General features: G+C 40.3%; 1 protein-coding gene across 4 annotated transcripts in view; it reads left to right on the top strand.

The window, feature by feature from the left end:
• Nucleotides 1–9,768, top strand: part of SCAF11 (SR-related CTD associated factor 11) — a 48,131-nt gene extending 38,363 nt beyond the window's left edge. For all 4 annotated transcript variants that reach the window (XM_062491953.1, XM_062491954.1, XM_062491952.1 and 1 more), the window contains exons 11-15: nucleotides 669–3,161; nucleotides 5,126–5,469; nucleotides 7,873–8,091; nucleotides 8,542–8,661; nucleotides 9,031–9,768. In XM_062491953.1, coding sequence (XP_062347937.1) covers nucleotides 669–3,161; nucleotides 5,126–5,469; nucleotides 7,873–8,091; nucleotides 8,542–8,661; nucleotides 9,031–9,159 — 3,305 coding nt within the window. In that variant the 3' untranslated portion in view covers nucleotides 9,160–9,768. The remainder of the gene's footprint in view (nucleotides 1–668; nucleotides 3,162–5,125; nucleotides 5,470–7,872; nucleotides 8,092–8,541; nucleotides 8,662–9,030) is intronic.
• The last annotated feature ends 4,070 nt before the right edge of the window (nucleotides 9,769–13,838 follow it).

Raw genomic sequence — 13,838 nt, 5'->3', positions numbered from 1 at the left:
AATCAATCAGTGCAGTATCAACACAAGAGCTGAGCTGCTTGCAGAGTGTGATTCTTTGTAGAGCTTTTGTTTTTTTTGATGCACTGTAGGCTGCACGCTGTAGGTGCTGCAGGCACCTTGGGTGTCTTGTGGCAGAGTTTAAGTTCACTTTGCCCTATAACTGCTGAAAAAGTTTGCAGTGCCATTGCTGTGAGTGATCAACTGCTGTGTATGTGATCATCCACTGATGGCAATTGGAAAATGTCCCTTTCTCTATTACTGAGCTTCAGTGTAACAGTCCTGTATTATAGAGTGAAAGGAACTGCTATATGCTAACAGTGTTGTGTGGTTCATTCATTACTTTTCTAACAGCTTAAATACTGACTATCTTTGAGCAGCCATGTCAATAACAGTCTCACTGTGCATGCTATCACTGTCCCTGTAGCCATGCCAGCACTGCTTCTAAAGTGTGTGTTCATATGTCTGATGTGTCACTTTACCATGTTTCTGTTCTTTAATGCATCCAGTTTTCATTTAAAAAAGGAAAAAAGCTGTGGCAATATTTCATACTTAATCTTAAATTGTGTTATTTGAGGATATCTGTTGCACTGCAGAAGGCCCTTTTATGTTCTTAAATCTGTTCAGATAAATGGTTATTATCAAATCTTAGTTTCTTCTGTTTTTATTAGAATCTTTAGGCAAAGGATATGCTGTTGCATGTACCCAAGAAGGAGAAGAGAAAAAGGAAGCTTCTGGTTCATCTGGCACTAGAGGAAGTAGGAGGAAATCAGTTACTACTACTCCTACAAGAAGGTCTGCACGAAACAGCAAACACGAGGCTCTGAGTCAGTCTCGGAGCTCCCCTCGATCTAGCAGTTCTGCTTGCAGTGCCTCTGATAGAAATAACCCAGCTCTGAATAAAACTCATTCAGAAGCAGAGAATGTTCCTCCGAAACGCAAGTCTAAAAGAGCAGTTAAACAACAAATACCTGCAGTTAAAAAGAAACTGAGAAGTTCTGCACGTTCTGAAAAATCACCCTGTGGCTCAGTGGAAGATGATGACATTGCTGAGCCTGAAGCAGTCCTAACTTTAGATAAAGACCACCAGTCGGATAACGAAAGCAATAATGCAAGCCTCCCACAGAAGGATAATGTAGAAATGGAATCTACTAATGGATTGGAAAGCTGCAGTGAGCATGCAGAAATTGAGGAAACTACAGGAGAATGTGACAGAGATGAAAATACTTCAGGCAATGCAGATGTAAGTTTTTCTCTCCAAGAACCCCCAGTACTAACTTTAGGAAGTGCAAGTCAGGAATTTGAAGTAAAAGATGCTATGGAAAAAAATGTAGATCTTGCCAGTCAGGACAATTGTGAAAATACTCTCGAACTAGTGGAAACAGTAGCTGGTCCCAAAGATGATGTATGCGACCATTCAACTTCTGCAAAAGTAGATCAGACATCATGTAGTCCTCAAAAAGAATTAATGGAGAACATAGAAACTTTGACTAAAGTAGATCAACCCACAGCTAGTCCAAAAAATGAAATGTTGGAACACCTGGAACCTTTGGGAAAAGATCAGCCATTAGAGAGCCCCAGAAGTGAATTGCCTGAGCATTCTGAAGACATGGAAGTAGATAATTCTGAGACTGAAGTAAAATCAGTAGTAGACTGTGCAAAACCTGTTCAAGATGAAGAACCAGATGCATTGATGCACAGTATTTCTATGGACAGTACATCAGAACAACACTTAAAAGAGAACACCAATACAGAAAGTGAAGAGGGTGGAACTTCAGAGTCACCCCCAGTAATTGCTGAACATAAACATTTTGGTGAAGATAACAATGAAATTATACCAATGGACTGTGATTCATTTTGCAGTGACCAGAATGAACCTAAGATTGAGCATTTGCCACCACCTGAAAGTACAGAGCAAGGAGAAGTGAACTCCTTACAGTGTGACGTGGGAAACTCTGCATCAGGGTCTGATGAAAAAGATGAAACTGTTCCTCAAGAAAGAGAGTGCCAGCCAGAGCTCAAAAAAGAGAAAAAGGCTCGAACTAGGAGATCTAGATTTCATTCTCCATCGACAACTTGGTCTCCTTCTGGAAGGGAGGGCAGGCAGTCTCAATCACCATCCCCTAAAAGGGAGACAACTGGAGACAGGAGCTCACGATCACCCAAGAAGATAGCTGTGAGAGAGGGAAGGAGATCCTTATCTTGTTCTCCAAAGAGAGACACACTCAGAGATGAGAAAAAAACACCACCTCGATCTCCCCAAAGGGAAGCTGTCAGGGAAAGCAGGAGATCATCTTCTAGATCAGGAACTAAGGATTCATCTCCAAGGCGAAAATCTAGGTCTCGAAGCAATGATAGAGATAATCAAAGAAGAGATTGTGACAGAGAAAGAAGAAATAGGAGGTGGTCTAGATCAAGATCACGCTCTAGATCAAGATCGCGATCTAGGACTAGAAATAAAGGTTCTTCATTCTCTAGAAATGAGAGGGAAAGTCATTCACCTCGATGGAAAGAGAGATGGACGAATGACAGCTGGAGGAGTCCCAGAGGAAATGATCGATACAGGAGAAGTGATCAAGAGAAGCAGAATGAAAATCTTAAAAAAGAGAAGGACAATAATGCAGAAAAGAGCAATGATGATCAATGTTCTTCAGATAAGCAGAGGAATGATTGTCCAGACTGGGTAATGGAGAGGATAAACTCTGTTCCTGAGGTCAGGAACAGAGAAAGAGAGAAACCGCATTGGGAAGAGGGCAGGCATGATAATGCAGGACAGTCCTGGAATAAAAACTTTGGTTCAGGTTGGATTCCAAATCGAGGGAGAGGTCAGCGTGGCCGAGGTGGCCATGGTCGAAGTGGTTTCATGTATGGAGACCAGAGTGAAAATCACTGGCAGAACAGAAAACCTGTCTCAGGGAACTCAAATGGTTCTGGGAATGAAGCTTCAAGGTTCTCAGAACAGCAGCCATACAAGCGTAAGACTGAGCAAGAGTATTCGTTCGATACACCTGCTGACAGGTCTGGGTGGACATCTGCATCCAGCTGGGCTGTGAGGAAGACTTTGCCTGCTGATGTACAGAATTATTATTCAAGAAGGGGGCGCAATTCATCAAGCCCACAGTCTGGATGGGGAATGAGACAGGAAGAGGAGACACCTGAACAAGGTAATAATAGTTTTGAAATATAATAGCTTAGTCACAGATGCAATAGTTGCACAAAATCCTGTTACATTGTCCTGTGATCTGATCTGCTGATCAGATCTTTTAAAAATTGTTATCTTTAAAAAATAATTTGGGGTGAATTCATACTCTTTTTGCAATATGGAGGGGTAAAGGTGTAGAGTTGGGTGATTTCTTGTATTTTGATGGCTTCTTGGTTTTGCATAAAGTCCAAGTTTGGGTTTAAGGACTGTGCATCTGAAGAGTGATGCTGAAGTAAATTGATTTGGCTGAAGAGAAAGCATATCTTTCTAAGGGTTACTTTTAGCATCTGCACAACTTTAAAAAGGCTAATTTGTTCAAAAAGACTTGAATCTGCATGTGCAGACCCACATGACTGATTTTAGAGATGACAAGGCAGCATGTTGATGTTTATCTTGCTCCTAGGTAAGCACAGTCTCCTGTTTAAATGTTTTTTAAAAATCTAGGGTAATTTATAAATACAAAACCAGTGCTTTTACTGTATTTCAGTATTAAAATTCCTCTAAAAGGTCCATATAAGTCTAAATCAGTTTTTGAGGGCTTTTATGTTTAAAAGACAACTGCCTGACAGAAATAAACTTTTCAGTAGAAAGTAATTTAACTGAACTGTGGATGGGATTGATTCTGAATAGATAGGAAATCATCCACAGATTAATAGTGCCCTGATTAATAATCGTTAAAGATAGATGTGAATTGAATTCAAGAACTATGATACCCATTTCTGAAGACAGCCACTCTTGCACTCTCTCCTTGTTTTGCCTTTCATTTTTATCCATTTTCATTCCATATGTCAGCAGTTTTCTCCCTCTTCTGAGAGATAACTGCATCAGAGGCTTCCTAATTTTGAGGCAACACTGTCACCCTTCTGCCTGCTGCAGGAAAAATATACCAAACCTGTAACTGAAAGCATCCTGTGATTCAAAGACTTTATATAGTTCAGGAGCAATTAATTCAGCTGAGAATAGTACAACAGTTTCTCATAACTGGATAAAACGGGCTAGGTTGCCATCATGCCATGGTCCTCCAGGGCAGCCTGCTTTTGCTGACCCTGCTTGAGTAGGGAGGCTGGACCAGAGTCTTAATAGGTCCCTTCCAATCTCAGTGATTCTGTTACCCGTTATCTTTAAACATGAGGATTTGGGCTGACCTGTAAGGCCTTAGATTGCAATCCCCGTGAACTAGGTGACAGGGATCCTCAAGGAAGGGATTCTAAGGAAGGACATCTAAAGTGTAGCCTATCAGTCATTTCTCCAAACTAATTTCTTGACTTCTGGAAGGCTTGCTGCTTGTGTCTAGATTTTAACTTTCTTGGCTTCTGTTGAAGAGAAGATGGGATATCAAAGTAATTTATTTAAGAAGTGCTACCTGCTACCCCAAGAGGTTGTTTTTACTTCTAGGTTTTGCCTGTTGTACCATTATGGGATTTTTGAACAACTCTTTCTGAATATGAATATCTCTTAAGTAGTTTGAGGATGATTTACTGCTCAGTATGAAAAATCCCAGCAGAGTATTTCTGTAATTTCCAGACCTGTACAATGTGTGTGTGTGAATCAGGCAAAGCAAAACAGAAACTTGCTGATGTAGTAATGTAGAACTGGCTAAATTACGTTGTCTTCTTGCTCTTCGGTGAAAAATTTCAGTTTAATTGGGATGAAATAATTTATTGGCTATGTTAAGGGAACAAGTAGCGAGAATAAATTCAAAACACAGGCTTTCATAGTAACCTGAACTTTTTAAACTTGGAAGCTAGTGTTTGGTTTCATGGCATGTATGGTAGTGAGTGCTGTGCAATATCTTGAAAATATTCAGATTACAGAAAGCTTTTTGGTAATCCATCCTTATTTAAGAGTTTAGACACTTGGCTCCCCTTTTGCTTTATGAAGTACAGAATTTTTTCTTGATATACTGTCTGGTTTTTGTTTTGGCAGATCCAAACCTCAAAGACCAAGGCAACCAGCAAAGTGATGGTTCTCAGTTACCAATAAATATGATGCACCAACAAATGAATGTAATGCCACAAGTGAATGCACAGCACCAACCTATGAATATCTTCCCATACCCAGTGGGTGTCCATCCTCCTTTGATGAATATGCAACGAAATCCTTTCAACCTCCACCCTCCAATGCCCATGCATCTCCCTACTGGAGTGCCTCTCATACAGGTAGCTGCTCCCACAAATATTTCTCAGGGATTACCTCCGCCTCCACCTCCACCCCCACCATCTCAGCAAGTCAACTACATTGCTTCACAGCAAGATGGAAAACAATTGCAGGTATGCTTTATCAGAAGCCATGGCAAGAACAGTGGTGAAATAATACCAGTAAACTATTCTTTATCTTGAATGCCATAAATTTATACTTGCAGTTTCTTTCTCTCTTGCCTGTTTTCTTCCACCCATCACCAAATTTGAAGTGGAAGCATCCATGAGGTTATTCAGAGACTGTAGCTTTTAAATAATAACATACAACATCATAACTGGGTTTCTGTGGTAATGGAATACTGAAAAATGTCATCAGTGTTGTCCATTATCTTTTTTATCTTAGAAATTACCTGCTTCCTAAACTAAATTTTCCCCTTCCAAACCTGATTTTTAAGCATTTTAGGATATGCTTGAATACCCTTTCAGCAGCATGTAGGAAGTGATCTAAACTTCTGTCTTGCAGTTCTCATTCCATGGGGGTCTGTCAGCAGAGAAAAATTGCCAAGTACTGCATGGCACCCATTTGTTCCACACTTCCATTCTCCAGCTGTCACCATGCCAGTGGCTTCCCCCTACACACATTTTTTATTCGGTTTCATCTTTTGAACCTTTTTATTAATACTTTTTGAGGTCTATTTGGTCTTTTTTTACTTTTCCCTTCTTTCCCAATTCTCCTGGTTTTGCATGCCCTGTTTGAAGTCTAACTCCCACTTTATTTCTCCAGTTTCAAAAAGACTCCCATGCTTAGGGCAGGACAGACCATCTTTTTATGACTCTCAAGATATCTTTAAAACAACTCCTGTGTACAGCTCTTCCTGTGACTAGCTGTTTATATTAAGAGCTTTTATATCAAGGAAAGGAATATGAACAACTTGGAGGAGAACCCATGGCCCTACAAGAAGATGTAATGCTGCATTTATTATAAGTAAAGGGCTCTTCAGGAGTTGATTGGGGTTTGTGCTTTTCTTTTGCTGCTGCCTGTTCTAACTTAAACCACTTTCCCCTATATTCCAGGTTGAAAAAGTGAACAAATGATTTGTAACCCTCTGTTTTCATGCATCGTTTCTAAAGATCTGAAGGCCTACATTGTTCTCACTTTTCACTGCTGTCATCTGTTTGTATTCATTAACTTAGAACAAGGAGAGTTGAATGCTGTGGGAAATACTGAGTGGGGTTACAGGCCATATGAAATAACTTAATACACTGCAAAAGTAAGCCAGCAAGGTACTGGTGGAACTAAAATCTTGGCAGATTCCTTGTTGATTTAATTAATGCCTTCTGTCTTAATAAAAAATATTTTCACAATTGGAAATCCAGTAGATTTAACCTCCAAAAATAACATAGAACGTAGGCTATGTTCATAGAATAAAAGAAAATAGGCTTAAAAGCTCTGAAATTAGTATCTAGTGTAGCAATATATATGTTTCTGTAAAGATTGTGTATTGCTGCAAAATGCAGTCACCTGTTACACTTGTTTCTCTTACCTGCTTTTGTGGACTGGTGTCCATGAACCTGAATGCTCTTGTAACTGCTGGTGCTTTTTTTTTTTTTTTGAGCTTTCATTCGACAACCCCTCAGTAGTAGAAATAGAAATGACTGAATACTGCAGGACACTACCTGTCCTTCCTGTTGAAAGGAAAATGAAGAGAGCACACTGGTGAGCTGATTAAAACAGCTCAGTTTCTCTGTCCTTTCCAAAGAGCTCACATTCCTGTTTCATTATTTTCCATCTAGATAAATGCAGATGTGTAAAGAGTAATGGTGATGACCTGCAAAAAAGCTGTAATTAGTGTAGCCTGCCAGAAGCATGTCAGGAGGATGTTCTGAGCTTTTGCTAAAAATGGACTCTATCTGAAGTCCGAGATCTACCTAATTTCTCAGTTCCAAATTATGTACAGTGCTTTTCGGTGATGTTTGGAAATGGCCAGCAAATGGCTTTTCCTGAAAAACAGATCTTGGTACTTCAGCCAGCATTTCATCTCTTGCCTGTGTATTTATATTTGCAAGTTCAAGGTGGTAACAAACATGAAAACAGGTGTTTTCAAGCAGCACCATTATGATGCAGGAATGCAAGTGTGGCTTTGGGTGCCTTTTGCATGTGTGTTTGGGTGCTGAATTTTTTTAGAAAATATTTACTTATCACAGCCCTGTTTTGTAAATCAGATTGATTCTGCAGCCATAAACTTCCTTCCCCCTGTACTAACACCCTCTGTGCCTGTTTGCAGAGTATTTTATTACTGGGATCAGAGCTAGAAAATGGCAGCCATTGTGACATGGAAGATGCTTTAATTCTCAAGCTTTTCTTTCTATTTTTTTCTTTGAGTAGGTATGATGTAATGTGTGTACCTTCCGTAATAATGGGCAGTGTGGAAATTAGGTAATGAACCAAAGCATCCAGTATTTGGTCTCGTTCTAGAGCAGCTGAGACTCATATAGAAGAATGATGTGTTAACTACTGATAACTTTTTAAAACAGGGTATTCCAAATGCTTCTCATGTAAGTAACAGCATGAGTGCTCCAGCTTTGCCTGCTCCAGCAGCAGTCCTGGGAAACGTGGGAACAGTTCAGGGACCAAATTCGGGTAATGCAACATCATCAGGTCACGTGAAGAGCTCTACTGCAGCTGTAAAACTGGGAGAAAGCAAAGCAAGTGTAACAGTGGAAGCCAGTGCAGATAGCTCGAAGAAGGACCAGGCAAGTGCAAAGTTCAGCATATATTTATATATACACTGTTTATATATTTACATTAAAATATATACATTTTTATTTTTATATAAAGGCATTTCAGTGTACTAAAAAATAGCAAGTTATGACAATAACTCTTCAGTGTAATATACTCCATGCCATCTCGTATGTAATATTTTTGTGGCAGCCATAGGACATAGATTAGCCTCTGACTCTTTTTAATGTAGTCTTCTTTAAAGCAGAACTATTATGAATATTACTTGAATTGATGTGGGAAGAAAATGTTCTGCTCTTAGCAGAGCACAGGCAACTCCCATGAGGGCTTAAATGTGCATGTGTGAAGGGGGGTGGTGGTTTTCTCATCTCCTGTAGCAACCTTTTTCCTGTAAAGTTTTAACTTGTGATTGGTAAATATACATAGGCAGTGAAATATAATGCTCAAGTTTGTTTTCTCTTCAGAAGTTGTTAATTCAAGAAAAAGCAGCACAAGAGGTCAAACTCGCAATTAAACCTTTCTACCAAAACAAAGATATCACTAAGGAGGAATACAAAGAAATTGTGCGGAAAGCTGTAGATAAAGTAAGTTGGTCCAGATATCCAAGCTGCACACATTTCACCTGGGGCAAGCTTTGGGATGGGTTTCTTGCTTTTGTGGGAACAGCTCACAGTTGCTGGAAAGGGGGAAGAGGGAGAAGCAAAAATACCTTTCTTCTTCCTCCTTCCACAAGAGGTTTTTTTGGCTTCTCAGAACAGAACCTGGTTATTGTGTGGAAGAGTTGAAAGGGAATTCAGAAGTATTTGAGAAGCAGTTGGAAAGTATTAGTAGTTTTAAAATATGTTTTGCCTGGGATGGAAGAATCAGAAGTGTCAGGAAATAAATGAATAATGTGGAACTGTGGTAAATCAGTAGAAATGTTTCAAATGTTTTTGTTCTTTAAACTGTTGCAGGTTTGTCATAGCAAGAGCGGAGAAGTTAATTCTGCAAAAGTGGCAAATCTAGTGAAAGCATATGTAGACAAATACAAGCATTCACGGAAGAAAAATCCTGAAGAGGCAGTTTCCTGTGAAAGGAAATAGAATATGTTTTCATTTTTTAGTTTTATTCTAACTGCAAAGTGCAATTTCAATGTGAACTGAAAATCGTACATGACAGTGATTTGAATTTGGTTTTGATAAAATTATTTTTCAAGGTAGTATATAATGTTTTGTTCTAAAGAAATATAGATCTGCAGGGCAACTTCTTTATTCCTTTTTAAAAACAGATTTCTAAAAAGAATAAAGGTGTAAAGAAGAATCATTAGGAATGTACGATTCTGTGGATACTTAGATGTACAGCATTTTGACTTGAATAAGAGAGTGCATTAACTTAGAAACTTCAAGTACGTTTGGTTTGGAACAGGTATGTACAGTACATGTGATCACTCAGATTAAAGTAAAATTTTTCTTTTGATTGCTCCCTAATTATAGCAAAGATTAAATAATTAATTGCCTTGACAAATATTTTAGTGTTAACTGGACAGGCTGAATGCAGGGGTCACAATGTGTATATTAAAAAGCACATAGAGTTGTCTGAACACAACTGTTTAGATTTCAAAAAGAAAAGTCATAAACAGTAAAAGGTGGTGCCCAAAAGCATGGGTGCTGCATAGCTGTTGTAACACCAAATAAAAATTATGCTGCTTGGTATTGTTTGTGATGTTTTTCAATTTGTTTCAATATAGTGGGATAACTTGAATAATTTTTATGTGTTGAAAGCCCTCAATCACCACACACTGATAACCTCAGTTCAGGTTGTGCCCTTAGGCTAGCAGGAAATTAGTGTCCTGAAGCTAGATGTTCACAAACAGAAAAGTTTCTTCTTCAAGTAAAATCAAGAAAGCTTGAAAGGTTAGGTTTCTAGTTGACCAGAAACTGCCAGTTGTGCCAGTCTCAGCTGCATAATACTTTTCCCCATTAATTAGAGACTGAATCACCAGACTGGTATTGGTGAGCCTGTGCTGTTGGAAGCCAAGTGTCTTCCTGCTTCCCTGAGCACTGGAGAGAGGTTATTGGGGGTACCACAACATTCTAAAAACAGCTGTAGGGCCACTGAATGTGCCTGTGGAAAGCTTACACCTCAAGTAAAACCAGTTTTACTAAGGCAGCAGCAGAGAGGGTTGCTGGAATACTGAGATCACTGTGTGCTCCTTAGAGGAAGAATAGCTTGAGATCCTTCTCAAAGGAGCTTTTTTCCAATTTGTTCCCTTACTCTTACATAGTGCTATTAAGATCTTGGCACTAACCCTCCAGTCTTGTGCCATAACAGCCTTTGGTGTTGGTCTAGTCTGGCTTCTGCTCCAGCTCAAAGCCTCCTGGCCCGGAAGCAGGAATAAAACATTTTACCAGAAAGTATCAGTTGAGTTTTCTGAGAAATTATCTCTTTGTAGTCAGTAGTTCCCAAATTACCTGTTTTTGGCAGAAGATGCAGTCCCATGCTCTAAGTAACTTTTGCAAAAGCCTGAGGATGACATAAGGGATATCCACCCCTGTTGTACACGTGTGGTGTAAAGAGAGAGGTGTAAAAACGTGGTTTGTCACAACAGTTGATTACTTGGTTTTAACTGTAACTTACTGCAGACTTAATGAATCATTTGACTGTCTATATTTATTTTTGTGTGCCTAAATACAAATACTATGTACATTAGAAGCAGATACAATACATTTTCTACAGTCAAGTCAGGTTTTAGACTTTTCAATATACGCAGTTTTACACTATGATAGCAATTTGTAAGATCGCTTGAACTATTTTAAGCTAAAATTGGTTAGCACTTTTTGAAAAATGTAGCAAATTGCTATGTGCATCTTAGTTTATCACGCCATGCGTACTTTATTACATTTTCCTTCTCTGAATTTTTGGATTTTAATCACTTTTTGTATCTTTTTCTAGTCTATACAGTTGAGCCTTGCTATAAAGCTCCTTTCAGGAGTTACATAATCATTTCAAGGGGGTCTTTTTCCTCTTTGGGAAGAGAGGTGGAAATTGGGGAAGGTGGGAAGAAACAAGGGAGGATTTGAACTGGGAGAAGGGAGGGGTCATTAGTTTCTTGTTTTGCAGCTCCTGAGTAGAAAAGAAGCTGTCACTGGCTGCCACATTATTGGGGCAGTGACTATAGTGATGCTCCACTGTATTTCAAAACCTAATGAAGACTAGCAGAGTCGCATGTGCGCAGTAACTTTATTTTTTACAATTAAATACTTCAGAATTTATCAGCAAAATGCAGTTTGTTACAATTTCTATGTTGAATTAAATAAGTGCATTGCCTTAATCTATAGCCTCTGCTCCTGTTTCTCCTGAGAAGCAGCGAGATCTCTGCTGGTGTGGCTGCCTGAGAAGGGGAGTATGGCAAGCTTGGGGTCTTGGTTGTGTTCTAGTAGAATGAGAGGTGTTTTTCTGTTTAATGAAACACCTTCTACTGCAAAGTCCCAACGTGCACCAGCACTGAGGGTGGAGGTGGCTTTTGCTGCCTCCAGGGTAGTAGTGATTCCTTCAATCCAAACTGCCCTGTGGTAAGCAATTACAAAAGTGTACCTTCTGTGAACTTATGCAAATCAAAAGGGTTGTCCTTGTACCTTCCCCTTTCCCACTGTGCATGCTGCTTTAATGTCTCATCCTAAAGATAGACCTTACAAGCACAGTGGCTGTCCAAGGTCCACAGTACTTTGTATGTAGGCTGGCATGCTGTCTACTGAAAAAAAATATTCAAAAATTTAGTTTTGTGTAGTGTTTAACAGTTTCTAATAAATTCTTTTCTCTCAGCTGTCAGTGTTTGGTTTTAAATGACTCTGGCTCAAGTGATGTGGTTTGGAAGGCAAGGTATCTCCTGTTCCTTCTGTGCCCATGCATTTATCTTGTCATGTGTTTTCCCCCCCCCTCCCCCTCCCCCTCCCCCTCCCCCTCCCCTTTACATCTCATTTGTTTTAAGTTAGTCTTCACCAAGCTGTGCAAGTCTGCAGGTGCTCTAAGCTAGAAAAAACAAATGCAGGTGGCAAAGAGTCCATTCACCCTGGGACTTGAAAAACATCGAGGGGTTTAGGGCATGAGTGGAATACTGCTGTGGAAGTGAAAAGGGTGGGATTCAAACCTGGGGCGTGCCCTGCATGTACAGTGCAGGCACTGCGATTGTGTGGGCTGGGGTGAGGGATTCTGCTTTTGATGTCCTGTGGGTCAACTGTGAGTTTAGTTGCAGGTCACTTGCCTAAAACTTCTTAAGGGCCCATGCAGGGTAGTAGGAAATCTGGAATGGGGGTGCAAGCCCCTGTCCTAGAGAATGTGTTTCATAACTTGTGATTCACCATGCAACTCTGGGCAGAACGCTGTGGTTTTATTGTTTACAACAAAGGTCAGGACAACCAGACATGGGTGTAAAAGAAGAATGTACTATTTGCCAGGACAACTTTCCTGAGGACATGCAGGTACAAAACCTACTTTACCCACTCAGGTTGCAGTTTGCAAGAAATCCACTTTAGACCAGCTGTCCAACAGCCACCCACCATCACAGCACGAGACAGACTTTACTATGCTTCACCTTTGGGATATTTTTGCTACTCTAATACTGCCTTTTTATTCACCTGCACTAAATCAGCTTTTTTTCAAAGGTATGGGCTCAGACTGCTCTCTGGCAATCTTAGTAGAGAGGGAGAAGCCAAGACCCTAGTGATGATTCTGATACGAACAGGTGAAAAACACCAGGCTTCTAAAACCAAGATGGCTTTGAAGTAGTGGTAATTTAAGAAGATATTGCCATCTCACCACACCCAAACTGGTGCTAACTTTACTCATGAGAATAAACCATGAATTGTCTGCCACTTGATAATGAATTCAAACCCCTCTGAAATTACCTTTACTCATTCCCTTAGGGGAACCATCCAGCTCCAGGCAGCTGCTCTGTCCCTGCAGCGCTGCAGCCCCATGTGCTGCAGGTGCATCCTCTGCCATGCAGGACACCAAGCAACCTTTTGGCTCCCTCAGCTTGCTACCCCTGCCACATGCTGCAGCCTGCACACACATCCCCTGACCCAGCAAGCCAAGGGACATCAGCCATGGAGCTCTCTGCAGCTACTCATGTAATGAGTGTCCAACAGCCCAGTAGCTACCTGTACAAAAGGCAGAGGAGGAAGACAATGAGCTGAGCACGTGTGTTTGCAGCTGTTGCATGTCAGCAGATCTTGGGCAGTGATGGGAACTGAGCTCATACCTCACTACATGCTCTGGGGCTTCTCCCTCCAGGTTGCCCCCCTTTTAAGTTTGAAACTAGCAAGAAGAAATTAAAACAATGCATTTTTAGTAGTAATAAAATCATTCAAATCCAGGATGCGCTTTGACTCAAAGTGTAGGAAGGCAGGCATTTCAGCCCTACCATCACACTCTATGCAGGGAACACCAGGAACTGCATCATCAAGCACAGCTGAGTCTAAAGTAATGGAAAAAAAAAAGAGCTGGAAGTGACCAACTGCAGTACATCTCCTCCTTCCAGGCAAGGGTGCTGCAATAGCTTTCAGTGTAGTTAAGACTACAGGCCAACAAAGTGATACTGTGCTGAAAACTTCACAACCCTAGAGGATTCAGGCTGATGATTGAGGAATAATGTTTACTTTGGAAGGAGATGCTTTTAGCATGCTTGCCATGCTGCAAAACGCTTTGAAGACATATAAATGTAGACACAAGAAAATTCCTCATTTAAAAAATATAGCTAACCTGGAATCAGAGTAATAGTTTT

This window comes from Cinclus cinclus, chromosome 4 (assembly GCF_963662255.1).
Source record: "Cinclus cinclus chromosome 4, bCinCin1.1, whole genome shotgun sequence".
NCBI lineage: Eukaryota > Metazoa > Chordata > Aves > Passeriformes > Cinclidae > Cinclus > Cinclus cinclus.
This window is presented reverse-complemented; position numbering and strand designations above follow the sequence as displayed.